General features: G+C 36.3%; 1 protein-coding gene across 1 annotated transcript in view; it reads right to left on the reverse strand.

The window, feature by feature from the left end:
* Window positions 1–1,383: 1,383 nt before the first annotated feature.
* Window positions 1,384–20,614, reverse strand: part of LOC126830062 (protocadherin-11 X-linked) — a 75,762-nt gene continuing 56,531 nt past the window's right edge. The window contains exons 2-4 of the mRNA XM_050560278.2: window positions 15,744–18,588; window positions 3,868–3,970; window positions 1,384–2,795 (exon numbers count right to left, since the gene is read on the reverse strand). Coding sequence (XP_050416235.1) covers window positions 2,434–2,795; window positions 3,868–3,970; window positions 15,744–18,485 — 3,207 coding nt within the window. The 5' untranslated portion in view covers window positions 18,486–18,588 and the 3' untranslated portion in view covers window positions 1,384–2,433. The remainder of the gene's footprint in view (window positions 2,796–3,867; window positions 3,971–15,743; window positions 18,589–20,614) is intronic.

Consider the following 20,614-nt stretch of genomic DNA (forward strand, 5'->3'; position numbering starts at 1 on the left):
CCTATTCTAATTGATTTCAGATCACAGCTGTATTCACCACAGCCTAGCCCCATCATTGTTAGGCTAACAATTTTTAGTTTAATATTTTACTAAGGACTCGGAGAAAAGCAAACCACCATACTCCTTGTCACGCATAACAAATACAGAAATATTAGACCATCGACATGATACAAATACACCCTACACCCATGAAGATTCAAACAAATCAATTCTCTAGTATTATGCGTCTCACAACCACATATGTATTATATAGAAAATGGCAATATATGAAATTTTAATAAAAAATACAAATATGAATATTTTAATAATAATAAATCATTTACAAAAGGTTAAAAATGAAGTATGAAATCAGAAACTATCTATATACGTTACATCTATTTTTATTTCATACCTCTATTTGTCTAGTTTTATATTAGAGTCCTGTACATAATTTTAAGCAGAACCCCATAGGTGTGGAAATCAGGTTCAACTATAATCAGTGACAGCATTGCTTGTCTAAATCAGTGTGGCAACACAAAATCCCATCCAGTTTTTTTCAATAAATGTTACTAGTTTTGAAAATCGCACAAGGTGAGTGCACTGGATGTTGTAAGAACTACAGGAACTGATTTAGTTTATTTTCCAATCACTTATACATATGTAATGGCAGCGGCAGATAATCTAGGACACTGGCCTTATTTGGTTTTCAAAATTAAAGACCGTGTTTATATTGGTGATCGCCATAGTCCAGAGACAGGTCGCCGAATAACATTTCGTATGGGAATTGAAACGAAAAGTCTCAAACATTCAAGACTGTAAAATTGTCTCATCACTAAGGCCCCCGAAAAATACTACCTGTGTTTACGCTTACTTGGTCTAAAAGCATAGTGTTGGTCGGTCGAATTTGTTTTTTCCTGTGGGACTTGTCAGGTAAGATAGGATAGAACAGTAATATATTAATAAATATCAATCTTGCATTTTAAATACTGTAAAGTGTTTAATTCTTATATCCAAACATTTCAAGATTAATTACCGAGTAAGGTTCCAGAAATTAATCGCGATTCGATCTTTTGTCAATACCGAAATTTCAGTGTGGAAATCTTTTTGCAGGAAACATCACCAAAACTGATTTATAGCATATGTAGAAGGGGTTGGGGTAATATGATACGTCGGGTAACCGTAAACACGGGATATCTTTTTATGGAGGGGGGGGGGGGGTAATGTATTTAAAAAAACACCCAGTATTGAAACTGGGTAAGATAATATAAGTATTGATCTTATATATTACCAACAAAAGCCAACATGAGTTCAAAATCTCCAGGGTAAGCAGCAATCGTTTATCTTCTTCATTGTTAGACTTAATTTGAATCATGTACAGGTAACCCGTTCGGTCGCGGTGCCAGAAATTCAGTTTTCGTCTATTTGAAACAGGGTAATTCGCAGTGTAAATGTCAAATAGGATCGTAATTCATGTCACGATAAACCCGAATCTATTGACAGAGGTGAAAAATAAATAACATATGTGAGTAAATCGTGTGTCCTTCTGTAACACCTGATACCACTCTCGTTCAAGAAGTTCACATGGTTAATAAATGTTCATAATTGTGTTGTATTACTATGCGTATGACCATGGCACGAAATAAGACTTGTATATAAAAAATAATCGTATGACTTTCTTGGACACCTGATGCTACTTCTCATTTGAGGATTCTACATGTGTAACCAATTTTCATCGTTCTGTTATACTATTATAAATATGGCCACGACAATGTGTATTTGGTTAAAACTCAACTATTCCGCTAACTGAATATAAAAATACGAAACTTACCCTGCATAAACTCTGAAGCTATATGATATATTTAAACAATAAACAGGCTACATTTATTCATCTCACAATAATATTGATCGATATGTTTTTAAATAATGACAACTAGATCATTTAAAATGGTTTAATCTTATACATGTAAATTAACAGCAATGACTAGACTAACTCCCCTTTTCACAGTGTTAGGGAATTACGGCATAAAATGATACATTGACTGCGTTAGCCGATCTATTTATGCACAAAGATTTAAGACAAATCAGAACATAATTATAGAACGTGAAATGGGATTTGGCGGCCTTGTTTCTTCTTTTAACCAATTGGCTAATGAAGACCGACCAACGTAGTTTCCGGTTACTTTTCATCGACTTTTAACTGCAAAGGATTCATTTACGTGCAAGGCTAGACCAGTTTTTCTTGCCAGACATGGAACGAAGCTGCATAATCAAGCGTTCATATGGATTGACAACTTGATGACAAGTCTACATGTTTTGAGACTATATTCTTAGAATATGTCAATACATGTATAAATCAGAGGCCAAGAATGAAAATAAATAATACTCAATTCACCACAATATAAATACACATAAAAATGTTTCACTTTGCGCACTTTGACCCTTTTTAGTTGTTATTCAGGAGACTTTATAACCATTTGGTGTTATTTCAAGTCTTCTCATTTCTATGGTTGGGTAATCGTTAATACCCGAGCCACTTGGCTTATATAAAAGTTTTCCACTTGAGCCATTTACTAAAAGTTTATTTTCGTACCCAAGAGTACCATAAGCACCCCTTTCAGTGTTAGATTTACTAATATTATGCAATGAGGCACCAGCGCCTTCCTTTTTCATCGCTCTGGGTTTCGGGTAGGTTGACACGTGAGCCAGCTGTTTCGATTGGTCAGTTTTATCGCCAATGACGTAAGGCGGTGGTGGTAGAAAATCCTCGAAATCGGGACTCAAACTCACTTGACAGCGTCTGTAACTTCCATCGCCACCTAGAAGTAAATAAATTGACTTAAATCGACTAGTATTTGGAGTAAGCGTGTGGTGAACGACTAAAAACTAATTATTGTGCGTTTAGCTCTAACTCACACTTTTCGTCGCAGTCATATTGCGCAGTTGTCCAGGGAACAAACATGCCAAGGTTCATGATGACCGTACTAGTGTAATGGTTGAGCCTAGGGCTTTTAGGGAAAGCGTCGCTACAAGACCAAGCACAACTCAAGTGTATTCACAAAGTTCCTGTGTTTTGTCTGTTTGCATAATGGCGTTAACGTTTCAGGAACTGAATCAAACTTTAGTAGTTGATTTCATAATATTGGTATTTATGTGGGAGTCATTGAAATTCCTGGGAGATACATTGATTCCCAATATAATCGGACCTTCTTAATCTACAAATTTTGGCGTCACTTTCCACAATATCGACCCATCTCCATTTCTTTATTTATTAATAAAGTCTATGTTGGATTTATATTCATTTATACTTCTCGAATTACAATTACCCATAATGTACACGCAAAACACAAGTGTATAATAATGATTTTTATTCTATATCAACTATCGCCACGGTATTCTTGTCTAGATATATTTGGAAACATATTTGGAATTATTTACACAACTGAAACCAAATATGCATTTTGTCTAGAAAGTAATACAATCGATCTATAGTCTTAAAACCTTGGTCTAGACCGCCAGATTTATTCTCAATAAATAATACATTACAATTAATCAACATATACTTCCTATCAGAAAATGTTACCATGTAGTGGAAAAAAATCTGACGTGGAGCAAAATAATGAATAATTTCGAACACTGCTGTACAACCTACAATACAAATTTAATCCGAAAATGCGTATTCCAACAGTTAATCGTAAATACATATCGGATTAACTCGATTCAACATTATATGTGGATCTAAGCCAGACAGGTCTTCCTCGTTTTGAACATTTTTGACCTATCCCAAACGAATTCGTCTAGATTTGACTTCGATTGATTGGCAATTAGGAAGTAGGAATCGGATCATATTGCTTAACAATCTAATTGTAATCTCTGTTGTATTTTATTTACCTGCTAATATAGTTAAATGGATCTCATCTTCACTGGTACCACGCCCACTATCACTAGCTGTTTCACCAGATATATCACTTCTAACGTCATCATTTAACGCCTTCTGTTAAAATAGTAAATTATAATATAACAGATAACACCTCCTCTTAAAATATAACGCCTTGTTAAAATATGTAATAAAAAATCATTATGTAACGCCTTGTTAAAATATTAAAATATAACAGAACGTATTAGTATCGTGAGAAAATATAATCAGAATTTAGGTCAATTGTACATACAGTTATTAACGAAAAAGAAGAGAGGGCACCCGGAATGACTATTAATTCAATGTTTTCATCTACATTTAACTAAGACTGACAATTTAATAACAAAATTATTTCTCCAATAAACGTATATTGTTAAATGTATCTTTGCCATTGAAAACCTGGTCATCAAAATGGCTTCCCACAAAGAAGACATACACGTAGTGTTTAAATTAAGTGAATATTAGAAACCTTTAACATCCATGCTCTTAATCATCAACGTGAAAGTACATAAGATCAAAACCCAATGTCTTGAGTTCGAAACCCGACAAGTGCCCGACTTCACACGCTAATGTGGTGATATATTGACAGAAGAAAGCATATTGATTCTTTGTGGTTTGATAATAAACGAGTGTCATGTTGCATTGTGCAGATTATTGAAAGCTTATGCTATCTGATAAATTAACGGAGTTTAACACCGTACTTTTCTGTACAATCTGGGCTAATCACGACGGAAAATTTGCCTGGGCAGGGTTATTTCAAGTTCACATCAACGAGAACACGATGGTCTTTCGTTTATCGTTCTACCAGAAGGACTAGACGCTTTTCCCTTGACAGACCCTCCGTCCTACACCAGGGGGAAAGAGACTGGGACATAATCCATGCGATCTTTCTATGCCAAAACCGTAATCTACCCCGTAACCATCGAATCCCAACTGTCAATGACTATTTAACGTTCATCCCACGGGTGATTCTCGGTTATTCGTGCCACCCGAATGTCCAGACGCTTTCTCGTCTTGTACCATTGACAGTGACAAGATGATCTTTCTCGGCCAGCGCCGGCATCTAACATTGGACCCCCTGGTTAGTGAACGAATGTCATACCCACTGAGCCACCGGTTGATGACGATGAGTAGGATTTTAATTTCATTTGGTTTACCGAAAACAGTTCTGATGATCTCACTGGTTTAGCTTTATATATTTAACAAAAATTTGGCACCTTTAATGACATTCAAGGTCTAGTTAAGTATTGAATTTTAAACATCAATTTGTCGTCGTGAATGGTGGTATTTCGATCACAAGTCTCAGTGTTGACTTAGTAAAAAGTTGATAAAATATAGGTCATGTTGGTAATATTGATACAGTCAACAGTTTGAGGACCTGTTTTTCCCAAACAACAATCACCCAGACACCACGCTATATAATACTACTGATTTAGACCCAGTTCTTCTGTTCAGAGTTTTAATCCAGCATGGGGCATCAGAAGATAAGTATGTGTCCATACAAAATAAATGAGCTTGGCGGAATAAGCTTGTTTAATAAAGCGACTGGATATCAATTATGAGGTGATTTATAGCTCCGAATAGCAAGTGGTCGTCATTTATCATAATTAGCGCGTTATGACGTAATGTAACTCTTTGTCTAAAGGGTATTATCAGTGTATTATTGCGTGACGAGAGTGGAAGTGATTAATATTTCATCATAACCAAACCCATCGTTTAATTAATGGAACCAATGGGTTTATCAACTAGAATTTGTCATTATAATTAGTATGAAATATACTGTGGCTGATCTCTCTGAAACATAACCACTATTTGACACTTCTGTATTAGTGTTTTGCAGGCCCAGCGAAAGGAACAAATCAAATCCCCACACAATAGCCAGTAATATCGACACATTTTTAAAGATTTAGTCATCCGAAAGTATACGAAAGATCTCGGCAAATGCTAGCCATATTTCAGTTAGAGTCGAGAAATTGCACAATGAATGCATTGAAAACATTTGAAGGTAGTGTATTGCAGTGTCCGTAAATTTGTCTATTTGTTGACAGTGAGATTTTCTCACTTTTGGCATCAGTTTTGTGATTATTATTGGTGTGTGCCATTCAGGCTGTATGGGGTTCAAATTCAAGACATTCTATTTGTTAAACCTTAACCAAACAATTATTGTGGAGCTATAGAAAAATTATGGATGTCCAACCTAGTGTGCGACACCCGGTAGACTTCTAACAGGTGCTAATATACAGGACCTAACTATTTAGCGAAAGGAGCACTGCCCACTAGCGGTCGTCACAGCTCACCTCGACCTACTACTGACATTAAGGGACTAATCTGCAGGCATTAATATATAATATAGATAAAGATAACTATATATTAATGACGATAACTAATCCATTAAAGTTCACATCAATACAAGCTTTTCAATAATTAATCGACTAATTAATATGTCAATCACTAGCTCTCTTAATGCTATCATAAATGTGGGAATTCGCTTGTTTCGAACCTTCTCGTTTCAAATAGCTGGAAGCATCAACGAACAACATTCGCTCGAAACAGCTAACTTATTAGACAAACAGTATTGCTGTAGAAATCAAGTTGACGAGTGTGCGGGTAAAAGCAGTTTTCCCACACCGATTTGTGTCAAGGGATTGGGGCCGCCATCTTATAAGTTCACTTGATATTTTATCTTGTGCGGAATAAGCTTGTTTAATAAAACGACTGGATATCAATTATGAGGTGATTTATAGACAACAAATTGTGCCGCGAGAGATTGTTTGCTGCCTCCATTGACGTACGACGGAGCAATTCTTTGTCGTCAGATATTAAACTTGTTTTATATTTGGCAATTCGTCGGCGGCGACAAAAGTTGATGTTATTTGCTGTCACAATGGGGCATACACGGCCAATTTTCCTAACAATATTGTGGAAATTAAAAATCGCTCACAAAATGCCCACAGAAACCGCTCAGGTGCGGAGGTCGTAAGACAATTAGATTTATATGTTCATCCATAATCCATAATTACCTTTGGTACTATATTATTCAAATCACATCTGACCATTAGCTTGATGATGATGTTGTAATTAGTCCAAACAATAAAGTAAAGACCTTTGTCATTATCACATAAACATCTCCATCGATTATTATTAAACTTAAAGTAATGATGGTTTGATTTTCAAAACTGATGAGGAGTTTTATGTTTATAATAACAGAGATATTTTGTATATAATATACAATGCCATAGTTACCGACCTAACAATAAAGTCACGGTATTTCCCATTGCCTTATACAATTCTCCAGCAATTTATATTAAACTTAAGGCAATGTTGAATTGCTGTGAAATTTTAAAATCATAATGACCGCTAATAACCGATATATTGTATACAACTTCTATTACAAATAAGCTTTCACTACACAAACAATGCCAAATTTGCCGACCTAACAATAAAGCCAACAATTTGAATAATTTATTGTGTTTCAAATGTTTTATCTGGAGATTTATTCTTTTCATTAAGTTGTAAGCCTACATCATGTTTCATTGCTTAATATATTTCTGAAAAACAGTTTGCAAACGCGGGTTAAAGTGTTATATTTTTTAAAACTTAATATAAGGACACATAAAGAGCTACAAGCATCGTATTTCAAGCGCTAGCTCCAATCCGATTTGTGAAGTTGTCAGCTCTAGCGGTAGTAAATGATATGGCTCTACGAGATTTATTTATTTGACGAAGCAACGTGTTCTTGTTAAGATAAACGAATATGAGACTGAAGGTAAATTTATATCCTATATGGTTAATTTTGATTTGAGCAGGTCAACAGCGTTATCTCGGTATCATTTATTCTGATTTCAGTGAAAAATCTTTAAATGACAATATTGGTGTCCATCGATATTACAAAGCGATCAAATTGGTTAAACACATTCCAAATATAACTGTGAAGAGATCCTTTCTATGGTTGATTTGAAGATTCCGAAAGAGACGCAAATAAAGAAAATCGGTTATTTTTACCGACTGGAATAGAGAGCGGTATCAGCTAAATATTTTTTCGATCTCGTAACATTCACGGTTAACGTCTTCAACTTGAATTATCCGATTGACATTTTCGTATCTTGCAAACTACAACACTCTACAACATTGCGCATCCACATGAGACGATATAAGTATCCAGCGCTACCTATACGTTGTATATTAAACTCTATTTAATTAGAACGAATCCCTGTATCAGAAGGTCTGTCATTGAGTCAACTGGCGTGGTTTCGATTCGATTCCCCGGTTGTACGTAACAAGAAGTAGGGTCGCTTTTCCAACCTCGTGGGTTTTCTCCAGGTCCTCCGTTTTCCTCCCGCTGTTAAAGACCCCTACGCGCAAGCGAATTATTGAAATAAAATTGAACCTTTTGTTAGTCCCGAAATTACCTAGTTTGTGTAAAGTGGACGTTAAACTCCATTTCTCTCTCTCTCTCTCTTAGAACGAATCCAAACTGGGAGAATATCTATCGTTTGTATTTTGGTTTGCTTTTGTTCAATAATCAATTTGACCTGATCTTAGCGTGGATTAGATATTGTCTAAAATGTAAATGACCATCCGCGTTTTTAAACACCACAACGCCGTACAGGTTTAGATAGTTTAAAAGGTATTGGAACCCTTGCAGTATTTACAAAGATGCGATAAATTGAAAAAACTGCGTACAATATTAAGGGGATATGTCCGAACAAGCTAGCCCCTCATATAAATGACGTTCAGTGGCTTCAACCTTTAAATTTAATAATAACAATGGCGCTTCTTTAACTAGACTGCCCCCCCACCCACCCACCTATCTCAATACCTCCCACCCTCCGTCACGCAAGGCCTAAATCATTACTATAAGTAAATGCTAAGAGAATATTGTCCCGTAATAGGTGTTTTAAGATTTGCTATTTCCTGGCCTTGCTTACCGTCAAGGGAAATTTGGGGGTATAAAATATGTCTTTTTCAACAGACATTAGTTAGTCCTGACAAACGGGAATTCGGTTTGAATGCTGTGGGAGCAATAGATTCCAACTGGCTTACAAGATATTTATAAATTATTCAAGCCGTTCTGTTGTATTTGTAAGTATATAAATAAACCAGTGGTTGCCAGGCAAGATACACCCACATTTTGCAAGAGATGGATAGAGAACACACTAGAAAAAAAAGCGAATTTTCGTACATTCAGCGGCCATAATCTAGGAAGTTATGGTCTGAAATGAGTGAACATCGAAACGACTGAGATCTTTGGGATATAAATATATATTTTAAAATTGGACAAAAATTGTGACCTCCAGAGGGTTCACGACCTTCGTTTTACATATTCTTACACAATTTGCACACAAGGAGCGGCCATTTTTTCGGGCAGTTTCGTTTCGATTTTCCCGAAATTCGAACTCAACCTTCATTATGTTGGGACGGTGATATATATAAACGGTTTTTAAAATCCGATGACAATTGTGAACTCTAGAGAATCCACAAGCTAACAAACACGATGTTTCGTACAATCAGGGACCATAATTCAGGGCGTTACCATCCGATATGCGCGATACATGGTCCGATACATGCCAATTTCGAAAGGAACCGAGATCGGATAAAAAAAAATGTTACCTGTAGAGTGTCCACAAACAAATTGTAGACCGGCAGTCAGGGGCGACGACAATATACGTCCACATGAAATGTAGGCGTATAAAAATGTTTTTAAGTAAATAGATATTATTCCGCAATCTATAGATCTATTATTATATATGAGTTTTTCGACTTTTTAGTTCTAAAGTTGTTTTTTTAAATAATAGTTTGGAAGAATAAAACACAATAAGACATAAAACAAAATAAAAAATAAATACAATAATTTTGAAAATCTGAGTGACAATAGTTCGTATATAGCCCACAAAATCTCGTTTTAGACCTTAATTTTGCGTATAGGATAAATCTAATTCTAGTTTTGCCCCTTAGATAACAGACTGTGGATAACCTCAAATATTTAGTTACCGAGTTTTGTCCCTCAGAGAACAAACTGTGAATAAGCTAAAATATTTAGTTACCGATTTTTGTCCCTCAGATAACAAACTGTGAATAAGCTAAGATATTTAGTTATCGAGCTTTGCCCCTCAGATATTAAACTGTGAATAACCTAAAATATTAAGTTATCGAGATGTTTCTATATGAAAATAACGCGTCGTCTCTAGACTCAAGTCTTACTGACCCTTTGAAGGGATAAATTTTTAATATGGTCTCAAATAACTCTAAATCTTTCTATTGGAAGTCTTTTATTTTGGCTTCAAATGTTATATAAATTATTAATTAGGCATTTAATAACATGATAAACGTATATCACCCTTCTGAACCATCGGATGGACGTTTTATTTAATTGATTAAAACACAATCGCCATTTACTAATGGATAATAGAGGCTTTGCTTATTATGGTAATATGCATTTCTTATGAGTTCCCGTGCAACGCGCTGGACGAGAATTATGCCAACACTGGTTAAGAAATATGGCCAGACGGTGTTGCTATTTAATCTTTTTGGAATTCCAACTGTCTGTTACCGAGAGATGCTGATATCTCATGGTGTCCGCCGAGACAGGAGGCCACAGTATTTTAGTTAGTAAAGTGCTGGCTCACTAACCAGGTGGGCCCTGGTTCCCGCCTTCCGGATCTTTTTTTCTTAGTTTCACCTTGTCAGTGTTATATAAAGTTAAGATGTAAACTCCTATTCCATTTTACTGTGTCCTTCATTTGAAGGATAAAGCACGCACAATTTAATGTTTAATTACTTGGATTCATTAGTCTGTCTTCTAATTAGATATTTTACGGTTTAATATTTACTTAGGCATTATCTATTCATGCATTAGTTCAGTTTCATTCAAGCGATTTTTCTTGAGACAGGACCTGTCCAGTATACATGCCAATTGTCATTGACCCTAGACCGTAGACCATTCTAACTATTTATCAGTTTCAAGGACCAGTTCACCCCAGTAGATCTGTGGTCAGTGAGATGTAATAAGAAGTCTGGGATATAAATTCTAGTCATATTATTTTCGTACTTAATCTACGACCTTTTAGTGCCAACATAAAACATTCAAGTTCATGGTCTCTTGCAGTAGATTAAGCAATTTAAAACACAGCGAGTATACAATAACCTTCTTTATTGTCGACGTCTACGATGCGTTTCATGATACCCAGAAGAAATCAAATACTTCTAATTGACATTTTAAAACGGCAAAGGACATCAGCTCTTTTTTTATAGTAGGTTAATGTAGCCTAAATTGAAAAAAAGCTTGGATAACTACCGGTTTGTCTGGTATCGAGCGAAAGGGGCAAAGTAAGAATTGATTCGACCAAAAATATCATCGTCAAATCAGACCTTAGGCCATATAAGATAAACTCCATGGCTTGTCTGTCATTATTAAGTAATATGACAGATTATCAATATTGTACTAATGGACAGAAATCGAACTTTATTTTTTAGAAAAAGAAGAGTCTCTTAATACGTAATATGATACATTTACTCCGTTGATTAGAAGCGCTGGCATTGAGTCGACTAAACCTGCCATATTTGATCTTTCATTTATGATTTTTATTCATTTTATTTGAAGCAATTCGCTTGATTAGCCGGCCATCAGTAACTACAATGGTCATGACTCATATGGTCGTTTATTATACCATTAATACCTTTACGGAGAAGATGCGGGACCGGGGTCATGGACATTAACTAAGCTAACATTTATCAATGAATAATTCACAATCCTAATTCAAGCGCTAAAACGATCCGTTTACCGACAGTTCATTCACAACATGGCGAATAACACTGATGCCCCGCGCCTTTTGACTATGGGGTATTCAACCATTATTATTCGTGCATCGGAGATAATGATGGCCACTTCTCCGTAGGTTCTGGGCTCGATCCCGGTGTTGGCCATGAAAGTTCTTTGTTGAAGAACCCATGACAGGACAGTTTTAGTTCGACGAAGAGCATCCAGAAACGCAGCTTTCCGAGCAAAATTTCCTTCATTTAACACACTGCATTACCCCGGTCGGAGGAGAAAAATATGATTCGACACGCCATTTCAATTCCATCCATTCATAACCTGGCTGGATGACATTGATAAACATAATCATCCATGCATCATTAGCGAAGGTGATACATAGCGAAAACAATCAAAAGTTATGAACATCGAAAATCATTAAGAACAAAATAATGAAATAGCCTTTCACGGCTCAGATTAGTTGTCAGTTCCATTTTCAATGCAGTTCAATAAAAAAAGAAGGTTATATGCATATCGAGCGCAAGCGTCCTCATTTATCTTATCAATAATGCAATTACCTTGGAAAAGGTGGTGTTCTGTAGTTCGTGTCTAAAGTGGCCATGTCATTTTTCTCATCAATCATATTTCTGTGTATGGCAAGCAATGAAATAAATTGGGATAGGATTAAACACCTTGACATTTTATTAGATGTTTCTCAGATTGGCACATGGTAATATGTATTTACTACGGTTACCCCGTGCAAGACGCTGGGGAGAATTTTGCCCAGTCAGCGGTTGTTAATCTTATTCGTTCGGATGGGGCAAAAATACCGAGGCAAAGTGTACACATTGGCGTTCACGAAAAATAACCCCTCACCTGCATTAGCCTGGCGTATCTACGTCTTCAGAAAACGGTATTGTGACAGATGGTAACCTAATATAGCCCGGTTAGTGCAAAAAAGTAAGACGTAACCCCAATTCCATTTCACTTCTGTGACCCAATAGGCTACACTATCACTACGTAACAGTCAACTTACAACGTCAATAACTATCTCGGAATACTGGTTATTTACATTTATCAACATGAAGAAGGTACTTAAAATCCTTTATTTCAATTACATACTGCCAAATATGGAGATTCGAATTATTGGGGTGTGCTTAGGAATTTAACTGATGTCTTTTGTTTCAGACAAAGCCATTCCAATCATTTCCAAAACTACAATGCGGGTAGCTTTTGTTATTAGGACCCAACAGTAGTGTTAATTACTTGATTGAAATGAGTTCAGAGAAGTAATTAGGTCATATTTCGTTATTTCATTTTAACACAGAATTCATCAGAGAGTAATTGCAAATCGTTATTTAATATTCAAATTTCACACTCTGGTCTCAAACAAATTATCTTTTTGTTAATGAAAGGCTGAAAAGGCTTCGCCAAGACTGTTATTTTTAATAAAGCTTTATGAATAATGCTAATTACGAGGGCGTAATTAGCATGCTAAGTCCTGTCTATTTGTTGTAATGTCAGGTTGTCAACACACACGTCCTTCAAATTGCGTGCGGGCTTCACACAATCCAGAAAGGACAGATATTGTAGAAATATTTAATGAATCATAGACGTTGGACGAAACCCAGGAGACCGGATTGTATTAATAAGAAAACCTGCTGTCGAAAACACACGTGTTATACACGCCTAAAATAATAAATGTTGCAGGAAAATTACAACAAAAAATCAAAATTGTCATTATCTATTCGTTGAGTTTTTATAAATTCAATTGCCTTTTGTGCCCAGGGCTATAATGAAGTATATATGAATCAATAAGGTTCATCCAGAGTTCTAGCATCGTTTTCAGATGTAGTGTTATTGAATAGATACCTCGACGCCTCCTTAAGAGATGATTTCACACTTGTTCGACGTTTCACAGTAGCCTTGCACATTAAGTTAGTCTTTCTTTGCCACTTTATTTGATGTGTCTGCTGTGGCAGAAGTATCTTATATCTGACAACTGGAGACAGTACATCGAATGCAAGCTGCATGGCAAGTGCGGCATGTTCTAATGATATGAAATGGAGTTTAACGTCCTTTCCTGCACAACTGACAAGGGAAATTCACGCAGGGAAATCCCGTGGTAAGGTATAAAATAATGACTAGGATATGTTTATTTAAGAATAAAACGTGGAAATTGTACAAAGTTAGAAGTAATTTTCTTCATCCGCCTAGAGTGTTATGGGCAGGGCCGATGGCATTGAGCTGACCGGGGCTCCCCCATCCACACTTTTTAAACCCTTTAAACCTGTACGACATTATCATGTTCGGAAAATCGAAAAATGTTCACGGCTTAATCGACGCTAAAATTCAAATAAATTGCTCTGATCGTTTAATTAAAAAAACCACAATATCAACGATAGATAATCCCACAACCTATATTCAAAAGAGTTTACTATTCGTTGGCTACTTTATATTATCTAAAGAGTATAGCGAATGTTGGGTAATACATCCTATGTTTATGACTACTGAGTAGAATTGAACCATATTTGACAGGACACTCATTTCAGAGATTCAACTTAACATAATATTGCAGTTTGCAAGAGATTCAAAATCCCTCACATGACAATAAGCGGCTTTAAATTATATTTTTGTTCCGAAGTAAAACAGTGAATACTCACTTGAATCGATAACGCATTCATTGTTGTTATCTTTTATTGTAATATCATGAGACGAACCTGTTACCTTACGCTGAAAAATATCGGAAGTTTTCTATGCTGACTGAACGCGTCCAATTATATCGTCGTGTCTCCAGATGTAAAACAGTCGCCGAGCGTCGCGTTGTTTTCGCTTTATATCTGGAAACTAAATGGACGCTTTCACACTTGCCATGTATAGATAATCAAAACCAAAACTACCTATTACTAGATTTTCTCAAAAATATCATAAGTAATAATTAAAACGTTTAAGAATAAAAGCTTTCTTTTAATGCAAATTAAGATGGCGGTGAGGGAGAGAGAGATAAATGGGGTTTAACGTCCACTCGACACAAACTAGGTCATTTCGGGACTAACATATGGTTTAATTTTATTTCAATAATTCGTTTGAGCGTAGGGGTCTTTAGCAGTGGAAGGAAACCGAAGGACCCAGAGAAAGCCCACGTGGTTGGACAGGCGACCCTACTCCTTGTCACGTACAACCGGGGATTCGAAACCACGCCAGTTGACTCAGTGACAGGCTTTATGACACAGCGCGCACGCGCTAACCATTCGGCCATCCGACCCCCCAAAAAGATGGCGGTATACTTTTCAATGTATTATGTAAGTTTAATATAGTCGATATTATCCTTTTTATTTTATCGACAAAAGGTTGTTTGTCCCGAATTAATTATATATTTAAACTAACAAACTAAAAATATTGTCATATAGTTGCACATAATATCGTTATTTTCAAAGAAAACTGCATGTCAATTGATACTTTGTTTGTCCCGAATTAATTATATATTTAAACTGAACAAACTAAAAATATTGTCATATAGTTGCACATAATATCTTTATTTTCAAAGAAAACTGCATGTCAATTGATACTTTGTTCCAATTGTAATGCTGTTTATGTTCAATGTTCGTGAAGAAAAATAACCATTATTTTACACTTGAAACCATGCATTTAATTTTTAATTAATAAATATATCAAAAAACATTTGTATTAAAGATCGGCATGACGCGCAGGCCGATAATAATGTTGTTGATCACTATTCCGGCCATTTATCTTAGCATTGGTTTCTAATGGTTTTACACATCTTTATGTGTTTTAGACAAATGTATCAGCTATAATTCTGCTACATTTTTTAATATTCTTATGTTCTTAATAATAACAACAAGTGTACCGTTAAGGATTTTGAATTTAGTGGCCTTTTAGAATCGTTTATAGCCATGAAGCGAAATTCGGAGAACCCTAGGAACACTTATGAGGTTAGGACAGGTGATCTACATAATTATAATGATATTGTGGTGCCGTTTATTTAAGAGATCTAAACACGATTGCAATCTTTAACCTGTTACTGTGGGAATGCCAAATGACCAGTCTTCCAAAATTTTGATAATCATAAACTAATCTTACCTTTTTAAAAGTAAGGAACTCTTGTTTTCCATACTGATCAGAAGTTGGTGGTGGTTCATAGATATTCCCACCTGAAGATTTATTCATGTTGAATTTCGGATCCTTTTCCATCTTGGAATTCATGAAGAACTCAAAGGTGTCCTCGTCGGCATTGGCCAAGGTGACTCGTTTAGGTGAATTATTTTTAAGGGCCTCTTTCTCGCCAGATTTGTCGTCGCCTTGTTCTTGAACAGCCGTTCGTTCTCTGCCATTGTACCTACTGCTGGATCGTTTGAGTCTGATGATGGCCACCACAATGAGTATAGAGAGAATGATAGTAATGCCGGCCACTACACCGGCTATTATCATATATTTATATCCATATGACGCTGTCTTTCTGGCTGCTAAAGTAGCATTTGTAAAGATTATTTTCACGTTGAGGTTTTCCCGAGATTCTAACTGCGGCGAGCCTTGATCTTGAACAGAAATTCTCATCTGGATATATTCTTTATCATCTGGGGTTATTCGTCTGGCAAGACTAACCTCTCCATTTTCCCGCGATATCAAGAACATATTTTGTTTTTTCTCGTGTGTAAATGAGTAAGACAATTGTCCATTATTTTCTAAATCCTCATCATAAGCCATAACCTTTGTTATGACACTTCCTGGCTTAAGATCAGAAAGAACAATAACACTGTCATTAGCAGAATTGGGGAACTCAATGACCGGGTAATGGTCGTTGAAATCCAACACTGCGATGATGACGTGGCCATGCGAAGATCTTGAGGGATAACCTTTATCGGTCACCATAACATCAAATTCATACTTATCGCGCTTTTCACGATCCAAACTTTTTATTGTTCTAATTGTTCCATCAGCAAAGACCACGAACGGTAATCGAGGGTCTTTATCCTTTAAGCGGAATTCTAATTCTGCATTTCTACCCTCGTCCTCATCCGTGCCGGTTATTTTACCCACATCTCCACCAACTGGGATATTTTCTACCACTCGTACACTGAGGCTCTCTGGATCAATTATAGGTGTATTGTCGTTTTCGTCCAGGATATTCACAACCACAGTGGTGGAACCCACAAGAGACGATTTTCCCTGGTCGACTGCCTTAACAGTGAATTTAACTTGCTTCATCGTTTCGCGATCAAATATTGCACTCGTGGTTATGATCCCAGATTCGGGATCGATTTTAAACATTGAATTCGAATCCCAGTTTAGATTGTAATTAAACTGACTATTGACGCCTGTGTCTCGATCTATAGCTGCTACTCGGGTGACAAGGACGCCCTTGGGGGAATTTTCGGTCACGTTAGCATAATAGGTGGAGCGCAAGAATTTGGGTGCGTTATCATTGATGTCGGTTACGACTACGTTAAAAGTTACATAACTAGAGAGACTTGGTGTGCCAGTGTCTTCACAAACTATTTCCACATAATGTTTATCACTCTTTTCACGATCTAGGAGTTTGCTTGTCAACAGAGCATATCCTTTCCCGTCCAATTTTTGCACTCGGAAATACGGCTCCTCGGAGCGGCACTTTACGACGCCGTTCAACCCCGGATCTCGGTCTTCAACTTTAATATGACCGACGAATGTTCCAGCCATTGACCCCTCGGACTGCAAGATGGTGTCCGAATTAACCGGAGACGCGAGATTAAGTTTTAATTTTGGGGGATTATTGCCGACATCGATGATCTTAACAATAAGAGCAGTTTGGGATACTTGAGGGGGATTACCATTGTCAGTAGCTTCAACTATTGTGTCGTATGTTTTACCTGATTCGTATTGTAGAGGTGATTTTACCGTCAGTTCACCCGACACTGGATTGATAGAAAGCAAATCTTCTAATTTACTCGGTCTTAAAGGACTGAATCTGTACGACACGCGCCCATTCTCCACTATATCCTTATCTGTGGCTTTCACGCGTCCAATTATCGAATTAACTCTAGTATTCTCAGCAACGTTTATAGTATATTTATCCTTGTGAAAAACCGGCGGATTATCATTCACGTCCCTCACATTCACATTAATGGCCACGCTGCCAGTCTTTTGTGGCTTTCCGCCATCTTTGGCAAGAACATAAAAGTTATATAAATCTCTGTGTTCTCGGTTCAGTTTCTTTAACAAAACAATTTTCACAATGGAACTCCCGTCAAGTTTTTTCTCTGATTCAATGCCGAAAGCACTGTTAGGTTTTAAGAGCTCGTACGATTGTATTGAGTTATTAGGCCCCATGTCCTTATCGACGGCGCCTTCGATACCATATTTTGTTCCAACAATCGCTGATTCTGGAATGTAAAGGGTGATCACATCCCTAGTAAATATCGGTGAATTATCGTTTATGTCTTCGATAACAAACTTGATGGTGAAGAGTTTGAGAAATATTGAGGCACTGGATTTGATGGTGACATCCGCTTCGGTTTCACAGGTTAATGAGTTCTGACAGAGCACTTCGCGATCGATTCTTCGAGTGGTGTATACTGAGCCATCGTTGCTGTTAATCCGAAACAATGCGGCTTGTTTAGAATTGGAGGGATTGAGGAAGGTGTATTCTAATAAGGGGAGTTCTTCGTCGCTCACATACTGGTCCACTCCACTCGCAGTAGCTACGTTTCCGACATATGTCCCCGCGGGCTTCTCCTCCTCTAAATAGAATACTATGTCGGTTTCTTGAGCCCGAGAATAATGCATCACTGTAAATGTCCATACAAGGCAGAGAGTTAATCTCCTGATTCCGGATGTTGGTTCCATGTTGACACTTGATACTAATCACCGATCTGAGTATGAGTGGTACTTCATATCATATGACCGCCATTTTTCAACTCCATTTTAATTGGTTTGTAAATCGATCGACCTGTAAGAATAGAAAATTATCAATGTCAGTTGTGCAAATTAGTGTGGTGTATAAAAAGTTTGACCGTCTGATAGGTCAAAACTGAAACCCAAGCAGTCCATTTCTAATAACTTTGACGAGACTCTTTATGGGATATTTTTGTAAAAGGCTCAATACCACTCTTGTTGTAACTGAATAATATGTCCCAATCTTTATTCTGGTCAACAAATTGCACTATTTTACAATATTCCAATTAATTGATGATACAAATTTCATCTTAACACACCAAATTTAAAAAATTGGAAAAATTCAACTAAATGATTTGAAAAGCCTGACGCAAAGCTTTTTAAATGTGACTTGGATTTAAAAATATTTTTGAACCCACTGGACAAGTAAAATAGGATTTAATGGAAAATTTATACAACAGGTAGGACACTAACACATCTAGTACTTAGAATAAGGCTATTTTTTATTTTCTGGAGCTGTCAAGCCAGCAAGAGTGTTATTGTCCCTTTAATAATCAAGCGATGCCAAACATTTATATCGTTAGCTTTAGTACATCTTTTGCCGATAAAAATAGAGCTAATTGATGAGTTCTTGCATGTCATTTTTAATACATATTAGAATTCGGTTTATTTTGCTAGATGATACTCAAAATGGATCCCTCTCTCTTTCACCTCCGTTACTTCCCGAAGTGCATTGACATGAAAAGGAACTCTATTTTCTTAAAATAAGAGAACGTTCCTAAAATAGTCTAAATTCAAACCTATTGAAGTATAAAGTAGATTTGTTTCAGAAAAGGGGTATATAGGAAATAAAGTCAAGTGATACAATTACAGGTCCGACTAATCGAATTATATGTACGGTTGAAAATGAATTGCGACGCTAATTTGGGTCAAAAGAGAATATTGGATTAACAAACTACACCAAAAACATAACTTTATCACTGATTTGGTCATTAAATCCCCCCCCTCCCCCTGAGCTCATACATATAACCTTCCATGGACTTCAGATTGCAACAAAATGAAGATTTAAGAACAACAAATCAACACATTTTAATATCCCGCTGTTCGCAAATTACACCCTAAATCACGAAGCAAACAATACTATCTCCCAAAGTTTGTCGTTGAAAATAACATACCCCACCCCCAGCTTTTATATATACAATCTCTAATGTTTAATATTTCAGATACACAAAATAAAGTTATAAAAATTAAGAGTCAATCAGTTTCAAACTTCTGCCGATTGAAACATGCGCCCAAAATGATGAAGTACTGAATCAACAGCTGAACCACCTATACCACGATCGAATAATGAAAAAAACCCTCGTTCGTTATTCTGTTTTATTTCAAAACATGTTGACCAGTCGTAAATGGAAATTAAATCGCGGCGTTTATTAATGTCAGACAGTCTTTTGACTTTATTACTCTACATTTCTTCTTGTTGCCATTTTATAGAGTTTCTTTGCACGCAAACGGTAATCAAGATGGTCTCAGTCAATCGAGCACTGTCCCTCCCGTTATTAAACACATAATGAAGCTTATAGCCAGTTCGATTACACAATCTTAGATAACATCATAAACGATCAACTAGACTGCTCACAGACACACACACGCGTACTTAAAGTGACATTGCATCAAAATGAATTGAAAACTGACCAAATGAATTGAACAAAAATAAAAATTATAAAAGACAGTCGAATATAAACAATCTAATTATTTTATGGCAAACAGAGTATATCTGAGAGTGCGGGTTTTATGTTCTAAACCATGTCGGTTATCATGGTAATATTAATAAAAACTGACACCGATCCAAATGTTATGTAAGTGCCATAAACGACGCTTTGTTGTTTATTACAAAGGTGTACTCGCGGTTCCTTAATGATGGGTATTACAGAGTTTTAAATAGTTCATTTTAAAATACCAATGATTAAGAATTTTTTTTTGAAAACTTTGCTGAATATTGGAAATACAAAAAGGCTTCCAATACGATACATTTACATCTACATTCCTTCCCCGCCACCTTAATCCTCTATGTGACAAGATCT

The sequence above is a fragment of the Patella vulgata genome, chromosome 8, assembly GCF_932274485.2.
Source record: "Patella vulgata chromosome 8, xgPatVulg1.2, whole genome shotgun sequence".
In the NCBI taxonomy this organism is placed as follows: Eukaryota; Metazoa; Mollusca; class Gastropoda; family Patellidae; genus Patella; species Patella vulgata.